General features: G+C 69.1%; 2 protein-coding genes across 10 annotated transcripts in view; one reads left to right on the top strand and one right to left on the bottom strand.

The window, feature by feature from the left end:
• The window catches only part of ARHGAP44 (Rho GTPase activating protein 44), a 288621-nt gene that overhangs the window by 19092 nt on the left and 253286 nt on the right, over positions 1–16243 (top strand). For 2 of the 6 annotated variants that reach the window (XM_068654663.1, XM_068654662.1), the window contains 3 exons: positions 1568–1683; positions 1788–2168; positions 3932–4855. In XM_068654663.1, coding sequence (XP_068510764.1) covers positions 1568–1683; positions 1788–2168; positions 3932–4071 — 637 coding nt within the window. In that variant the 3' untranslated portion in view covers positions 4072–4855. Of the gene's footprint in view, positions 1–865; positions 1259–1567; positions 1684–1787; positions 2169–3931; positions 4856–16243 lie in introns of those variants that run through there. The other 4 variants (XR_011088680.1, XM_068654665.1, XR_011088679.1 and 1 more) reach the window with 4 other exon arrangements.
• Positions 5215–14548, bottom strand: USP43 (ubiquitin specific peptidase 43). 4 transcript variants are annotated; one of them, XM_068654652.1, is made up of 15 exons: positions 13783–14541; positions 12408–12548; positions 11048–11136; positions 10441–10533; positions 10158–10293; positions 9956–10079; positions 9331–9406; positions 9118–9223; positions 8745–8848; positions 8556–8633; positions 8347–8473; positions 7930–8245; positions 7253–7411; positions 6611–6748; positions 5215–6531 (listed from the first exon to the last, which is right to left on the bottom strand). In XM_068654652.1, the coding sequence occupies exons 1-15, from the start codon at positions 14395–14397 to the stop codon at positions 5849–5851; spliced, it is 2985 nt and encodes a 994-aa protein (XP_068510753.1). In that variant the 5' UTR covers positions 14398–14541; the 3' UTR covers positions 5215–5848. The 4 variants fall into 4 exon arrangements, with proteins under 4 accessions (XP_068510753.1, XP_068510754.1, XP_068510756.1 ...); XM_068654653.1 differs by having other exon boundaries at positions 9956–10105; positions 13783–14304; XM_068654655.1 differs by lacking the exons at positions 9118–9223; positions 9331–9406 and having other exon boundaries at positions 7335–7411; positions 13783–14548.

Genomic DNA, 16243 nt, shown 5'->3' with positions numbered 1-16243 from the left:
GAGCTGCTGGGCTTGCAGCGGCAAAAGCAAAAGCCTAAAGGAGCCCAAGGTCTGTGTGTCTGCTTCATCCCGCATGGACCGAGTAGAGGAAAATATCTAAATTACACCTTCCTGCCCCAAAACAGGGAGCCTCCCTCTCCCACTGCCCCACAGGGCTGATTTCCCCCAGCCATGAGCTGTGTGGCCAAGGGCTGGCCGAGCACCCACGGGTGCTGTGGGGTTCTCATGGAGGTGGGACCCTCCCTGCAGCATTCCCTGGGCTCATCCTGCCCAGGGGCCAGGTCCTGGGGCTGGGCTCGGAGCCATCCCAGCCCTGTTCCGGGGGGGCTGTGGGGGTCCCCTGCTGCTGCGCCCAGCACGGCGGGTGCCTGGCGGGTCCCCACTGTCCTGCTGCTGCTGTATTTTGGTGCTGTTTGTGCCCAGCCTGCTTCTGCTCTGTGCTTGGCTCCCAAGGCACCGTGTCCCCCGTGCTGGAGCTGCCTTCACCCCCTCCTCCTCCTCCTCCTCCTCTTCCTCCTCCCCTGGCTGGAGGAGCGGTGCCGGCCGAGCTGTGCCACCGATGGCACCGCAAACCACGGGGACGTGCCAAGGGCTCCTTGAGAGATGGCTCCATGGCTGGGACCATGCAGAGCCTGGAGCTCACCTCTCCAGCCACGGGGAAGGGGCTGTTCCCCAAATCCCCCCTCATTTCGGTGTCGGCCTCTCCTGCAGCACCCCGAGCGCTCAGTGGGGCCGTGCCCGCTCCCCCTCCGCCGCTGTTTCACTGCTGCTTTCGCTTCCTCCCCTGCCGATGCCTCTGCTCGTGTCTTTTATTTCCTCGTTCTATCGTTTTGCTGTTCTGTGGCTGTTTTTGGACATTTTGCAGCACGGGTGATGCGCCGCCTGCCTGGTCGGATTGCTGCTACAGCCCCCCCCGCCCCGAGGACAAGCGGGGTCCCCCGGCCCCCGGTGCCCAGCCCCGTCCCCTGCCCTGGGCACAGCCCGTCCTGGGGCTCAGCCCCGCACCCCTGCGCCTCTGGCCGGGCTGCAGCCGCAGCCTTCCTCCCCCCCGCTGCTCCTCTTCCTCCCCTCACCCTCTGCTCGCCCCCCACGCTCGCCCCAAGCCCTGCTCCCTGCCGGTGCCCCCGCAGCGCTCCCTGGCCCCGTGGCACTGCCCGCTCCCCATCGCTGCCCCCCTGCTCCTGCCCCCCCCCCGGCCCCGAACGCTGCCCTCTGCCCCCGGGGGCGGCCGCACGCCGGTGGGAGCCAGCCTGGCCAGGTAACTGCCCCCCACACCCCTGGGTGCCCCCCCACGGGTGGTGGCCTCGGTGTCACCACCGTCCCCGGGAACGGCTGCGAGCCGTGTGGGGACTTGCCTGCAGCATGGCTTCTGCGCCGAGAAATCGCTTTAAAAAGCTGCAATTAAAGCAAAATCAGATTTTAACACCCCCCAGCCCGGCGCTGGGCACCTTTGGGCACCGCCTCGCACCGGGATGCGCTGGGTGCCGGGGTGCTGGGTGCCGGGGCGCTGGGTGCCGGGGCGGACAGGACCTCACTGCTGTTTTTTTTTTTCCCCCTTTCCCCCCAGCACTTTAAAACCCAAGGAGCTCTCCCCCGTCTCCGGGCCGCAGAAGGGCAGCGGGCAGCAGGCAGTGGCCGCGCCACCGTCCCCCGCCGAGCAGAGCCCCCGCAGCCTGCGCAAAGGTGGGTGCCCGGCGGCGCGCCCGCCTCCCCGCGCCCCTCGCCCCGCTGACCGCCGTCCGTCCGTCGGCCCGTCTGTCTGTCCGCCTTGTCCGTCTCTCCCGCAGCCTCCAAGAAGCTGGCGCCCATCCCGCCCAAGGCGCCCTCGGGGGGCACGTCGGAGCCGCCGGCGGGCCAGCCGTCCCCCGCCAGCCTGTCCCCCACCCCACCGAGCACCCCCGCGCCCTATGGACTCGCTTACCCGCAAGGCTACTGCCTGGCCTCAGGTCAGCTGTCCCCAGCCGCCGCACCTTCCCCGTCTCCTCCTCCTCCTCCTCTTCCTCCCCTGGGCGGCTCTGTAACCAAATCTCGACCCGTCCCCAAGCCGAGGCAGAGGCCCTCGCTGCCGCCGCCGCAGCCCCCCACGGCCAGCGCGTCCGGCTCTAGCCCCCAGCCCGCGGAGCCCCCCCTGCTCGACGCCGTGGCCCCCGGGGAGAGCGTGCCCACAGGTAACCCAGCCGCTGCGGGACGCTGAGGATGCGCCGGGGCTGCGCCGGGGTGCTCGGAGCCGTCCAGGGCACGGACCCCACCTGGGGACCCTGCTGGGACCCCGTGGGCAGCCGGGGTTGTGGTCTGGTGGCACGGCTGCGTCTGTGGAGCAGAGGGACCAGGACGGCTGCTCGTGGCCTGGGGTTTGGTGGCGGTGTCCTCAGGAAGGTGGTAATGTTCCTGGGAAGGTGGCAGTGTCCCCAGGAAGGTGGCAGTGTCCCCAGGAAGGTGGCAGTGTCCTCAGGATGGTGGAAGTGTCCTTGGGAAGGTGGCAGTGTCCTCAAGAAGGTGGTAATGTCCTTGTGAAGGTGGTAATGTTCCCAGGAAGATGACTGTCATCAGGCAGGTGGAAAGGTCCCTGGGGAGGTGACAAGGTCCTCAGGAAGGTGCCAGTGTCTCTCGGATGGTAGCAGTGTCCTCAGGAAGGTGGCAGGGTCTCTGGGAAGGTGGCAGCGTTCCCAGGAAGATGACAATATCCCCACAAAAGTGGCAGTGTCCCTGGGAAGGTGGCATTGCCCTCAGGAAGGTTGTGACATCACTGGGAAGGTGGCAGTGTTCCCGGAAAGATCAGTGTCCTCATGAAAGTGGCAGTGTCCCCAGGAAGGCGGCAATGCCCTGTGGAAGGTGGCAGTGTCCCCAAGAAGATGGCTGTGTCCCCAGGAGGGTGGCAGTGTCCCTGGGCAGTGCCCCAATGCTCTGCTGCTGTGTCCTCTGTGTCCTGACCTTGTCGCTGTTTCTTTGTCCCCGTCCCCCACCACTGCTGTCCCCAGGGGCCACCCGCTGCCACCCCCTCCCCACTGCCACCCGTGGGTGCATGGGGCAGGTGAGAGCGCGCCCCCAGCCCCATCCTGCCAGCAAGGACACTTTTGTCACCTGGCTCTGGCTTCCTCGTGCCGCTGGCTCCCTCCTGCCCCGTGGCCCTGGAGAAGCGAAGTGGCAGCGGGCACCCAATGGTGTCCCCAGCTCGGCTCCCGAGGGGTGGCAGGACATGGTGGCAGGATGGCATTTCCCCATCCTGGGCATCGCAGGGGACACTTTGGAAGTGGGGACAGCCTGGGGACGTGGTGCTGGCACAGCTCGGTGCCCCAGGGGCACTGCATGTCCTGCGGGGCGCAGCGTGGCTGGCAGCCGGGTGTCCCCACACGCAGCACCTTGATGTGCCCGGTGGCACGGAGGGGATGGGACGGGGGGGGACCATGCAGCAGTGGGGTCGGGCTGTCCCCAGGCGTGCTGCGTCCCCCTGCTGCGCCCCGGTGCTGTGCCCGGGGCTCGGTGCAGCCCCCACAACACACCCCAGCCTGGTACCCAAGGCGTTGCAGTGGGTCTGCAGCCAGGCGTGGTGCCCCCCAGCACAGCACCCATACCTGGTGCCCCCCAGCACCAGAGCACCCACCCCTGGTGCCCCCAGCACCGTGCCCAGCTGTCCCTGCGCTCTGGCACTGCTCCCCTGGGTGCTGCCGCCTGTGGCAGGGTCCCCGAGCCGGCAGCTGCAGGAGCAGGGCCCAGGACTTTCCCCCGCTCCCCTGGGTGTGTTCCTGCCGCCTGCTGAGGGACCCCAACATCCCTCCAGGAGCGGGGACAGGCAGCTGGCCAGGCTGGGGGCCCCGTGTGCCGCCCCGGCGGTGGCACCAAGCGCAGCCCGCCCGTCGGAGCACGCCGTGTGCCAGCACCCGCCCGTGCCCCCGTGGCAGCCCCTCACACCGCCCGTCTGTGCCCGCCGCAGGTCTGGTCCATTTCGAGATCCCGTCCATCCACCTCGGCGTCGATGCCGCCCTGCGCCGGGACCCGCCGGACGCTGCGCAGAGACTGTCGGTGAAAGCCCCCCCGGAGGAGGAGGAGGACTCGGAGAGCACGGCCCTATGACAGCGTCCCCTCCCCGCCCGTCCCCGCGGCACCCGGCCAGCGCTCGGGGGACTTGGTTGCTCCTTGGTTGGGTTGGGTTGGGTTGGGGTCGCCTTATCCAGACTTTGCCTTGTGACTCGGTGCCTATGTCCCCCCCGGCAGGCGCCCACGTCCCGGGGCGCATCCGGCGTCCCCGCGGTGCCACCGGGGCTGGAGAGGTGCCAGTGGCCCCGTCCTCCCCCCGAAACAGGGCACGGGGGGCACCACACAGGTGGCGTTGCTCCAGGGTCTCGTCTCTTTGCTTCGGCCCCGCTGTGCGCTCGCTGTGGCCGAGCGGGGCTGGGGGAGGCCGGCCCAGCAGCAATAAGGTGTTGGGGGGGGGACGCGTCCCCGTGCCCCGCCTGCAGCCCCCGCTCGCTGTCGTGGTGGGTTGGTGGCGTGGAGCAGAGGCTTTGGTTGTGCATGCAGAGACAAAGTAACCTTTTATCCTTTTCAGAGAGATGGGATATATATATATCTGGTGGGCATAGATATATATATATTATATATTTGTACATAGAGAAATATATAGAGAGAGATTTGTTTTATTTGGAGCCGTTCCACCTGACCTGGCGTACAAGGGCCAATGTACATGGAAATGCTTCGCCTTCCCGGCCCCCCCGGCCCCGCTCCGCTCCCCGCGCTGCACAGCCCAGCCCCCCCGGGCTGCCCTCGGCCCCGCCGCGATGTGACCGTCACCCCTTGGGGGGGGCCGGGCGAGGGGAGGGTGGGAGCACCCTAAATAAATGTGCAAATTGCTGTTGAACTCGCCCCGAGCCTGGGTTTATTCGACGCCTGCGGTGGCTTCGCAGCTGGTTGTGGCGGTGGTCGCGGGGCCGTGCTGTGGAAGTGGGCTTTGGGGGGGTCAGGGTGGGGATAAAGCAGTGGGGTTGTGCCCTTGGGGTGAAGGAAAACCCCATTACAGCCACTCCTTGCCATGTGGGTGCTGGAGGGGGGCTCTGCCTGCCCTGCTGCACCCCAGCCCCTTCCCCACAGGCTTGTGCCCATGGGTGGCCCACGGCCACCTACAAACCCCACGGACCCACTCCAGGAGCTTGTAGGGGGGCTTCAGGTCTCAGCCGGGTGGGCACCACACACACACACACACACACACACGGCACCGGCTCCTTTCACGTGTCTTTAATAAAAGAGCTCAGAGCGCCGCCGCCAGCAGCCCCCGCGTACAAAAGCTGGGTGGAGGAATCGCGTTTTGCATAGCCCTGAGAGCGGGAGCGGCGCCCCGCTGCCGGCCACCCTGCCGAGGAGTCGCCTCGTACAAAACAAAAACCATCTCTGCATAAAACTCTCCGTACAGAATAAATCCTCTCCTCTCCTGACGTCCCACGGCCCCCACGCCTGCTGCCTGGTGCTCGCTCCCAGGTAAGGCATGGCTTGGGAAGGCGCTGGGGCACAGGATGCCCCCGGTGCAGCGGGGTGCAGGGTGCCCTGCTGCGGGATCTTCCTGGGGTGCCAGATGTGCAGGGATACCCCCCCCATTCCAGGCACCCCCCTGCATGATGCCCCCAGCACCACGCACCCAGGTTTGGGGTGCTCACGGTGCAGGGATGCGCCGCCTCCAGGTACCTGCATGATGCCCTCAGCACCACGCACCCAGATTTGGGATGCTCACGGTGCACCATGCACCTGGGAGCTGGATGTTCATGGTGCAGAAATGCCCCAATTCTGGGCACCCCCCCGCGCCATGCCCCCAGTGCCAGACGCTCCCATTTCAGCCTCACACCAGCCCCAGGGGCCCTGCTCAGAAGCTGGACTCGGGCACAGCCGCATGGCGCAGCGATGCCGTGCGCTCCCGGCCCCGCAGCACCGCACCCCGCATGCCCGGGGGGCCGGGTGGGGGCTGTGGGGGGCCCCCTGCACCCCTGCCCAGCGAGGCCGAGCGCCGCAGCAGGCGGAGGGGGCGCGGGGGGAGGCTGGCTGAGCTCTGCGAGCGCCTGATGGGCGGCTCGGGGCTCCCCGGGCTGCTGCAGAGCGCAGCCCCCCCAGCTTTGCCCTCTTGCCGCCCCCGGGGGGGTCTCTGCTCCAGCTCCCCACTCCCGGGGGGGCTCTTGCTTTTGGGGTGCAGGCGCGGGGCCACCTCAGCACCTGCACTCCGGGCTCGGCGCAGCGTTGGGGTGCAGAGGGGCAGCTCGGATTTTTTGGGGGTGCCGGCTGCCTCACCCAGCGAGGGGCTCCGGGCCTGGGGGGCAGCGTGGGGGCTGCCATCCTCACCCGCCCCTGCTGGGAGGGTGGCACGGTGGGGGCGGCGGGGCCGGTGCCCCGGCTCCAGGTGCACCACCAGCTGCCCCGGTGCCCACGGCCGGGAGGTGAAGGACCAGCGCAGGGGCACGGGCCTGGGGGGGCCGTCACGGCGGGCGGGGGGCAGCTTCACGCTGAGGCTGCGGCTCTGGATGCCGCACACCGAGGGCCTCGCCTCGAAGCCGCCTGCAAGGAAAGGAGCAGGAGGTTGGAGCAGCCGCCCCGGGGTGCTGGGGGTGCTGTGGGTGCTGGGGGTGCTGCTCACCTTTCTCCTGGGCGGTGCTGGTGTCCGGGGTGCTGGGCGGGGAGGGACGGGGGGCAGGGGGCTGTGACACAGCGCTGTCCCGCTTGCTGCCGCCCAGCCGGGCCACCCAGTGATCGGACAGGGGCGAGCTGCTGGAGCCTGCGGGGAGCGGGGGGCTGCGAGTGGGGCCGGGGCCGGGCTCCGTGCGAGGGCTGCGCGGTGCCGGCACCAGCACCGATCCCACCTGGGGCCCCGGGAGGGCTCAGCACCCCTGGGAGCAGGGCAGGGGGGCTGGTTGGGGGGCTGCAGCAATGGGGGAGCTGCAAGGAGCTGTGTGCACGTGTGTGGGTGTGTGGGCTAAGTGTGACCACACCGAGCTGTCTGCGCTGCACAGCTGCAGCTCCGAGCACGTGTGCGGTGTGTGCAGGACCCAGCTGCACGCAGGCGCGCACAGCGGCTGCGGTGTGCACGTGGGGACACGGCCCCGGGTGCAAGCATTGCCTGTGCGCACCGTGCCATGGCACACATGTGTCTGGCTGTGCTGTGCCCACGTGCATGCCCCAGGGGTTCCCAGGCAGCATCAGGCGGGTGGCAGCGTGCAGGTGGCATCCCTGCAGCGTGCAGGTGGCCGCGAGGTGCCAGGGCTGGGACGGTTCCGCTCACCTCTGGCGGCGCTGCTGGCCGACCAGGCGGGGATGGCGTCGCGGCGCTGGTAGAAGAGGATGTAGGCGCTGCGGGTGCTCACCTCGTCCTCCTGCACCGCCTCCACCGCGCTGTCGTCGTAGCTGTACCACCGCCCGTCCAGGGAGTTGCAGCAGTAGGCTGGGGCAGGGGTGAGGGAGGGCACGAGGGGGGGGCAGGGACCCCCCAGGCCGCCCCTCACCCCGTGCAGCGGGGCCGGGAGCCCCATGGCGCTGCGGGGTGGTGCTGGCAGCGAGGGCAGCCCGATCCCTGCAGGCGCTGCTGTGGGACACAGCCCCACGCCCCCAGCCCGTGCTCCCTGCCCTTTGTGCACGCCCCCACCCCGTGTCCTGCCCCACAGCAAATCCCCTGCGGTGCCCCCCAACCCCGTGCCATACAAACCCCATCCCACGTGCCCCGGAGGTGCCAGCCAAGCCTCGTTGCACACCCCTGCGGTGCCCTCCAAACCCCACGTCCTGCCCCACAGCACATCCCCCTGCAGCACACCCCAACCCCATGCCCCATCTCCTTGCTGTGCACCCCAAACCCAGGCCGTACCCCAAAGCACAGCCCCTGCAGCGTGCCCCAAGCCCCACTGCCCATCCCCTGGGGTGCCCCAAGCACACCCCGCTGCCGTCCCCGTCCCGCCCCGCACTCACCGGTGTAGTGTCCGCCCTGCATGCTGCCGTGGTGGTTGCAGACGGCGTACAGGTCGTACAGGGAGTCGCGGGGGCGGCTCTCGGGCAGGCGCCGGGGTGCCCAGCGGCCCCCCCCCGGGGCCAGGTGCGGGGCCATGTCCAGCCCCCGCAGGGGGAAGCGCACCAGGGTGGTGAGTTTGTGCCGGTGCTCGGCCACCTGCCGGAACCGCTTGAGGTGGATGATGAGGATGTCGGGCAGCGTCCAGAGGCTCAGCTTCACCGTGCCCTGCTGCGGCACTCGGCAGTGCGGGCAGCGCCACGCGTCGTCCGGGGCCAGCTGGGGGCACCGCGCGTTGTGGGCACCCCGAAACAAGCCCGGGGCAGCCCCAGCAGCCTCCCCCCGGCACCGTAGTGCTCAGTTTTTGGGGTGCCCCCTACCTGCTCCTCCTTGGTGTAGAGCTGGAAGCACTCGTCCAGCGTGCAGCTGTGCTGCTGGTGTGCCTGCTGCTGCAGCCGCACGCTCTCGGCGTCCTGCACGGCCTCCTCCTGGAGGCTGCCGAAGAGGCTGCGGGGCGGGGGGGAGGCCGGGGGGGGGGGCTCAGGGCAGGGCACCCCACTGCTGCCCCCCATCCCCACGCGGGACTCACCGCTCCTTGGTGGCCACGTCCCACTCGGCCGTCAGCTGCACGTGGGGGGGGCCGCCCGCGCCGCTCAGCCGCAGCGCCCTGCGGGGCAGCGACAGCCCCGTGAGCCCCCGGCCCCGCTCCGTGCCTCAGTTTCCCTCCCGGCGGGGCCATTCCCCCCCCCATGGGGACAGCCGCGTCCCCCCCCCTCACCTGTCGATGGTGGGGTGGCAGAGGGGCCGCGCGTCCTGCGGGGACAGGTAGGTGCCGGGCGCTGCGTCCCCGGCCACGCGGAGCCGGAACAGGGTCCCCGAGCCCTGCGTGGCACAGCGGGGTTCAGGGGGGGCTGGGGGGGTTTGGGGGGGCTCGGCCACCCCAGGAGCGGGGCCACCCCCGGCCAAGCGCCCACCCCAGGCTGGCAGCGGGAATTTAATTCGGGGTCCCCAGGGGCCTCGATCCTGCTCCCACCCCCACGATGGGGACACCCATGGGGACGGGGCCCCCCCCGTGGGGGCTGCCCCCTCCCAGCCCCCCCAGGGGACAGCTGCGGGGACCCCTGGGTGGGGGCAGCCGGGGGGGGTCTCACCTGCGCCCCGCTCCTCATCAGGGGCCGCAGCGGGGCCAGGAGGCGGCGCTGCAGCTGCGCCCACGCCGCGCCCCGCTCCTGCCACAGCACCAGGGGGGGCCCGAACCTGGGGACGGAGGGGACGGGGCTGGGACGGGGCCGGGGGCGCCCCCCGGGGGTGGGGGGCACTGGGGGGACACTGGGGGGGCACTGGGGGGGGCGCGGGGCCGGTACCTGGCCTGTTGGGGGCCGCTGCCCGCGGTGTGGCACAGCAGCAGCAGCAGCAGCGCGGGGGGGGCCGGGGGGCGGCCTGCGGGATGGGGACATTGGGGGGGGGCATTGGGGGGGGGGAACATGGGGACAGGGGCACAATTAAAACCCCAGGGGCACAGCGCAGCCCAATCACAGCGCAGCGCACGCACCTCCCACCAATCGCAGCAGAGGGGGTCCCCGCCTCCCACCAATTATAATAGGGGGTGAAGTCTCCACCAATCACCGCAGGGCAGACACCTGCCCCCACCAATCACAGCGTGAGGGACACGGCTCCCGCCAATCACTGGGAGGAGGGAAGGAGGCTGCCACCAATCAGAGCAGGGCAGGCACCTGCTTCCACCAATCATGAAATTGGGGTGGAGGGGGCTGTTATCTCCCACCAATCAGATCATGGGGCTCTTATCTCCCACCAATCCCAGCACAAGGACTGTTATCTCCCACCGATCAGAGCCCAGGGGCTGTTATCTCCCACCAATCAGAGCACAGGGGCCGTTATCTCCCACCAATCCCAGCCCAGGGCTCTTATCTCCCACCAATCAGAGCCCAGGGCTGTTATCTCCCACCAATCCCAGCAGCGCCCCGGTACCTGCGGGGGGCGCAGGCGGCTCCTGCAGCGCGTACAGGGCCGCCCCCTCCCCGGCCGTGCCCAGCTCCTCGTTGTCACCCAGCGAGCGCAGGGAGCCCTGCGGGGACACCTCCGCCAGGATCACCTGCGGGACACCACGGCGCTGGGGGCCTGGGGGGGGGGGGGATTTGGGGTGCCCCCCGCTGCCACCAAGCCCCGGTACCTGCTCGGGGGGCACGTCCCCCTCCCGCGCCACCATGGCGCGCAGCTCCGCCACCGTGCCCCGCAGCGGCACCGCCAGCCCCACGCGCAGCGGGCGCCCGGCATCGCGCTGCAGCACCAGCGTCACGTTCAGTGCCCTGCGGATGGCATCGGGGGGGGGGGGTCAGGGCGGGGGGCACCCCCTCGGCCGGCACCCTCCTGTCACAGCACCCACACCACAAATCTTTTGACCCCAATTGTGCGAATTTTTTGGGTTTGGGGGAGTGGGGGGTGCGGGGGCTCACCTGGTCTGGCGCGTGGGGATGGGCAGCGAGACGCAGAGGAAGGGGTCGAAGGTGTTGCTCTGCTTCAGGCAGTGCGGGCACGTCAGCGAGGACCTGCGGGGCGCGGCACGGCGCTGGCACGTCCCCAAGGTGCACGGCATGGAGCCACACAGATGGGACAGCCCCAGCGGGGTTGTGAGATGGAGGTGAGGGGCTGGTGTCACCTCCACGGTGCCTACCCAGAGCCATGCACAGCCCCGGCCAGCCGTTCACTCTGAACCCTATCAATGGCACCGCAGTGACTGCAGCTGCACAACCCGGTGCTGGCCGCGCAGCCCCAGCACAGCCCGGCTCAAATCAATGCTTAATGCCAGCAGCCGGCACTGCTCTCCTTTCCTCTCCTCTCCTTTTCCCTCCTCTCCTTTCCTCTCCTCTCCTTTTCCCTCCCCTTTCCATTTTCCCCCCCTCTCTTTCCTCTGCACCTCCACACGTGTCCCCTCGCTGCCCTCCTCCCCGAGCCCTCCCAGCCCAGCAGACCCGGGGGGTCCCAGCCCTTGGTTGTCCCCCCCTCCGGCAGCACCACGCGGTTGCGGTGCTGCTCCCAGGGCAGGATTTGGCTCTTGCTCACCTGTACTGCGCCTGGAAGTGGCTCTGCACGAAGCTCTGCGCGCGGGGCGCCGCGGCACCGCCGGCACTGCTGCTGTGCTCCGGGACAGGCTGCGGGGACAAGGGACAAGTGGGGTGAGCCCGGGGCACCGCGGGGGCACGGGGAGTCAGGCACGGCTGCGGCGTCCCCATGGGCTCTGCGGCACGGGGAGCGACCCCTGCCTGGCCCCATGGGGGATTTTTGGGCACAACCTGACAAGTGCTCGGCTTTTCAGGGCTTGGGCTGCTGGAAACCAGGGGCCCCTCTCCCTGCCCTGCCTCAGCCTCCAGCCCTGTGAAAGGGGCGCCCTCAGGGCGCGCACAGCCAGCGGTGAGATGCTGCTGGAGGACTGGGCTGTTGTAGGGTTTTTGGTATGGCCACAAGAAAGCCTGAAAATGCAGCAGGTATTTGGATGGGCCGTGGGTTTGCCTGGAGCCATCTGTTGGCACCAGGTCCCGCTGAGCCTGACGTGTCCTCACGGCCTGCTGGGGGCCATCTGCCGTGTCAGAGGGGGACCTGACTCACTCTGAACACTGCCTGTGCCCCCTCTGATTCCCCCAAATTGCCCCAAATCCCCTGGAGGTTCCTCCTCCTGCACCAGCCCTCTGAGCAGCAAACCCTTCGGACCCCTGGGGCTGCTCGGGTAGACCCAGCGCCTGTTTCAGTCCCACCAGAGAGCTGTCACCAGCGGCTCCTGCCTGTCCTCAGGGCACAGGGGACACACCGGGGTTGTGCCACCGCAGCCCTGGCTCAGAATGTCCCCAAACCCGGTGTCCCCGCTCTGCATCCCACAGCGTCCCCACCCCGTGTCACCCCAAGTGACACCAGCAGCAGGTTTTGGGGTGGGGGATGCGGGCGCTGATTTCTCCCAGGGGGTTTCAGGCGCTCGCTGTGCTCCCAGCTCCCACCCAGCCGCCTGAGCAGCTGCTGCCTGATGGCAAAAAGCGTGCTTCAGCTTTTCTTCCTGTTTAATAGGTTCTGAAAGCAGAAGGGAAAGCACAAAGTGCCCCCCGCAGGCACCGCTTTGGAGCCAAAGTGCCACCGAGACCGCTCCCAGCAGCGATCTGCTGCACCCACGGGTGCTGCAGGGACCCAGGGCAGGCGCTGGGCTCCACGGGGACCCCAAAACAGTGGGGGCACACCCGGGAAGAGGGCGCTGCCCATGGGGTGCAAGGGGCGGGCAGTGGTGGGTTCAGCTTCTGAGAGCTGCTGCTGCAAAAAGGACGCTGGGGGGCACAGAGGGCCCTGTCCCGAAGCCAAACGGCCTCCGCCGGTGTCACACCAGGCGCTGGCACCTCGCTGGGGAAGGGGACACGGGGACATTGAGAGCGGGGACACCCACCTCGGCGGTGGCGCAGGGCCCCTGCGCGGGCGAGGCGGCGCCCAGGTCCTCGTGCATGCGGTCCAGCAGCCAGAGCAGGAACTCGAGGGCGTCGTGCTGCGCGTTGCCCCGGAACTGCGCGCTGTGCTTGGACACGATGCTCTGCAAGGCACGGCGCTGAGCCCCGGGACACGTCCCAGAGACAACTGGCACCCCGGCACGAGGCCCTGATCCCATCCCAGCCCCAGCCCGCAGTAATTAAGCCCGTAACAGGCCGGTGCCCGCTGTCCCGGGGGCTGCAGGGCTGTCACAGCAGCTCTGGGCCGGCCAGGGAGCATCTCCCAGCAGCTCGTTGTGCAACAACTTTTGGGCACCAGGAACCACTGACACCCCAGCAGGCAGTGGGGATGCTCCTGGGGCCGGGGCTCTCACCAAAGACCCCCCCCAGCCTGGCCAAACCCTCACCCCATCAGCAGCACCCCATTGCCAGCCCGGTGCCACCCCGTGCCTCAGTTTCCCCAGCGGGATGAGGCTGGCGGTGCCACCCCGGGGCGTGCTCAGCCCAACGCCGCCCGGTGCCGCACGGGCAGACCCCTGCACCCAGCACCCTCCAACTGGCTGGCACATCCCGGTAACGAAGGCTTCCCTAATTAGGCAGTTCATCAGCCAACAGCCCCACAGAGGCTCTAACAACCTTGAAGCCCCCAAGCCTGTGGTCTCACACTCTCCCATGCTCAGCTCCAGCCCCTCACACCCAAGGCTTGGCCTTGAGGTCCCCCCAGTTCCATGGCCACTGGCTGAATGCGCTGCCCCGTGCCTCAGTTTCCCCTTCTGCTGAGCAGAGCAAAGTGGGGGGGTGTTCAGCCCAGCTGGGTGCCCCCCGAGGTCCCCTCCAGCTTTGCCCAGCTCAGTGTCAGGGCCCAGCCCCTGGCTGAGCGGACGCGCTGCTGGGATCGCAGCAAGCCCAACACCTCGAGCACAAATCACCGGGGACACGCAGTGCCAGCCGGGTGCCACCGTCACGAAACCCAGCTGTCACCGAGCCGGCCACGGACAGCACCGGGCACAGGCACAGTGCCCAAACCCCAGGCGGGCAGAGCCTGGCAGCGGGGTGCCAAGGCAGCACCGAGGCTGACCCCTTGCGGGGCACCCACCCTGCGCTCTCTTTGCTGCGAGGGAGCTCAGTGCAAGGGGAATCAAGAAAACACCGGGGTGAGAGCGCCCAGCAGGCAGCAAGCACCCAGCAGGAGGGAGCCCCAGGCTCAGCCCTCGCGCTCCGTGCGTGGCCCCATGCGGGGCTCAGCACCACGGCTCGTGGGAGCTGCTGAGCGGCCGTGGGGTGCCGGGGCCGGGCTGGGGCCGGGCTGGGGCCGGGCTGGGGCCGTCGGGGCCGTACCTTGAACTCCGCGGAGAGCCGCGGGCTGTAGTCGAGGGTCCAGAGGGCGCGCACCAGGGCCGCCAGGCGCTGCGTGACCTCGGCTCGGGCTCCGCGGGCGCGGTAGCGGCCGAGGGCGAGGAACTCGGCGAGCGGGGCGGTGTTGCTGAGGCACTGCACCACGGCGTTCATGAAGCACGTGTTGCCGTGGTTCCGCAGCCCCTGCGCGCCCGGCGGCCGGGACACGGTCCCCAGCCCCGTCCCCATCGCGGTCCCCACCCTGGTCCCCGCCTCCATCCCCGTCCCCGTCCCGGTCCCGGTGCCCATCCCGGTCCCGCCGCCCCCGGGTCCTGACCCCCGCCCCGACCCCGACCCCGATCCCGGTGCCCGCCGCCCCCTGCCCCCCCCGCCCCCGAAGCCCCCCTCGTCGTCCTCGGGCTCCCCCCGCTGCGCCCCGCGCCCCCCCGCCAGGCGCCCCCATGCGCGCAGCAGCCGCCCGGCCAGGCCGCCCAGCGAGCGCAGCGCCCCCCGGGACCCCCGGCACCCCCGGGCCCCCCCGGGCCGCCGCCGAGCCCCCCGCCGCCTCCCCCCCCCGCCCCGCCAGCGCCCCCCGGGGCCGCCCCACGCCGCGCTCATGGCCCCGGGGGGCGGCGGCGGCGCCCGCCCGGTGCCGGTGCTGCTCCCGGTGCCGGTGCCGGTGCCGTCGGGGCGCGCATGGCCCCGGGCGGGCGCTGGGCGCCGGTGGGGAGCCGGTGGGGCCGGGGAGGGCGGTTTTGTGTGCGAGGGCGGCTCCTCCCCCGGCCGGGCTGGCTCCGGGAGAAGGGGAAGAGAAAGGAGGAGGAGAGGAGGAGGAGGAAGAGGAGGAGGAGGAGGAGCTGCAGCTCCTGGCGGTGGAAGCGGCTGCGCCCCGGTGGCCCCGTCCTGTGCCCGCTTCGGGTCCCTGGGGGCCACCGGGAGGCTGCGACCTCCCCCCCGGGGAGCCGAGGCTGGAGGCCGGCCGGGGGGGCGCAGGGGGCAGCGGGCACCGACCCCGGATCGGGTACAGTCGGGTACAATCCGTCGGGGCCCGGTGGTGCCCAGCAGCTGGAGGGAGCATCGGCATCGGCTCTGCCTCTCTGCAGAGGTCACGGTCTGCAGGGCAAAGCCCCGGGGCTCCCCGGCACCAAGGCAGGAGATGGAAACGGGGAGCGTTCACGGGAGGATGCGGGGATTCCTCCAAACTGTGCTTCACGTGCTGCGGGAAGAGCAGCGAGGCAGTCCTGCTGAGATGGGGGCACCCGGGGACCTGAGCCTGGGTGCTACGGAAAGCACGGGAGGGCAACGGGGAAAGCAAGGGCACAGGAACACGGTCACCAGGTGTGGCCACTGCAAGCGGTGGGAATTAGAAAGCCAAACCTGCCGGGCACGTGAAAGAGAACAGAAAAGTGAGAGTGAAACAGCCCTGAACCAAAAAACAACAGCCAAGCCTGCCCAAATTAGACAAGGAAACGTGCCAGGCCATAGAAGCTGCTGTCCTGGGGTCCCAGCCAGCTGTGACACGGGGCACGGCGCTGGTGGCACCGCCTGCCCCTGCTGCCACCCCTCCTGCAGGTAGCGCCGGCCCCTCCTGGCTGGGAGCGAGCGATTCCCATGTTGGGGTGAGGGCCAGGAACGCTCGCTATGTTAATCCGCCTTTCTGTATCATCCTGCTCACAACTCTCACTCTTCTTCGCACGGTTCTGGACCCCGTGCCTTCCCATTCAGCTCAAATCAAATATTTATTGGCGCTGCAGCACGCAGGCAGCGCTGGGTTGTGTAAGTGCTTTTTGTCTAGATGCCTTTTTTCGGGAGCCCCCGACTTTCTCAGGCTTCTGCCCTGCAAGCTGACGTTTTGCACACATCGGGCTCAGACGTGGAGCAAACGTGGGGTGGGGAAAACCTAAACATCAGCTACAAAGAGAGTAGGAAAATACCCGCCTGCTCTTCGGAAAAAATCCGTGCTGCTATGGCACGGGCTGCCCCGGTGCCACGGATGGCAGGCGGCATAAAACCACGGGGAGGTTCCTGTGGCAGAAACGAGCCCTGCGGGGAGGCAGAATCTGTGCAGGGCAGCACCGGGGTGTCAGGGAGGGTGCGGGAACAAAACCCTCAACAGCCCCGAGCTGAGCTGAGTCCAGCCCAGCAGAAACCCATTGCGATGCTGCCAAATCACAGCAAAAAGAAGAAAAAAGAAGTCTTCACGCTCGCTGAGTTTTGCCCCAGGACAATGTTTTCTTTATCAAAGCCGCCCTGCTCTCTCGGTGCGGGCCGGGAACATCTGTGGGGCGGGCTGGGAGCCTGCTTTCACAGGGGGGCTCTGGAGGTGGTAAGTGCTTTCTGGGTGCAAGCGAGGACAACCGAAGCCTGCGCCTGTTTTAAAGATTCTGTGCTCCCGAGGAAATCCATAATGCCAGCCCCACATCGTTACGGGGGGGCCACCTGCTAATGGTGCCATCCGACTTCG

The sequence above is a fragment of the Anas acuta genome, chromosome 18 (genome assembly GCF_963932015.1).
Source record: "Anas acuta chromosome 18, bAnaAcu1.1, whole genome shotgun sequence".
Lineage (NCBI taxonomy): Eukaryota > Metazoa > Chordata > Aves > Anseriformes > Anatidae > Anas > Anas acuta.
This window is presented reverse-complemented; position numbering and strand designations above follow the sequence as displayed.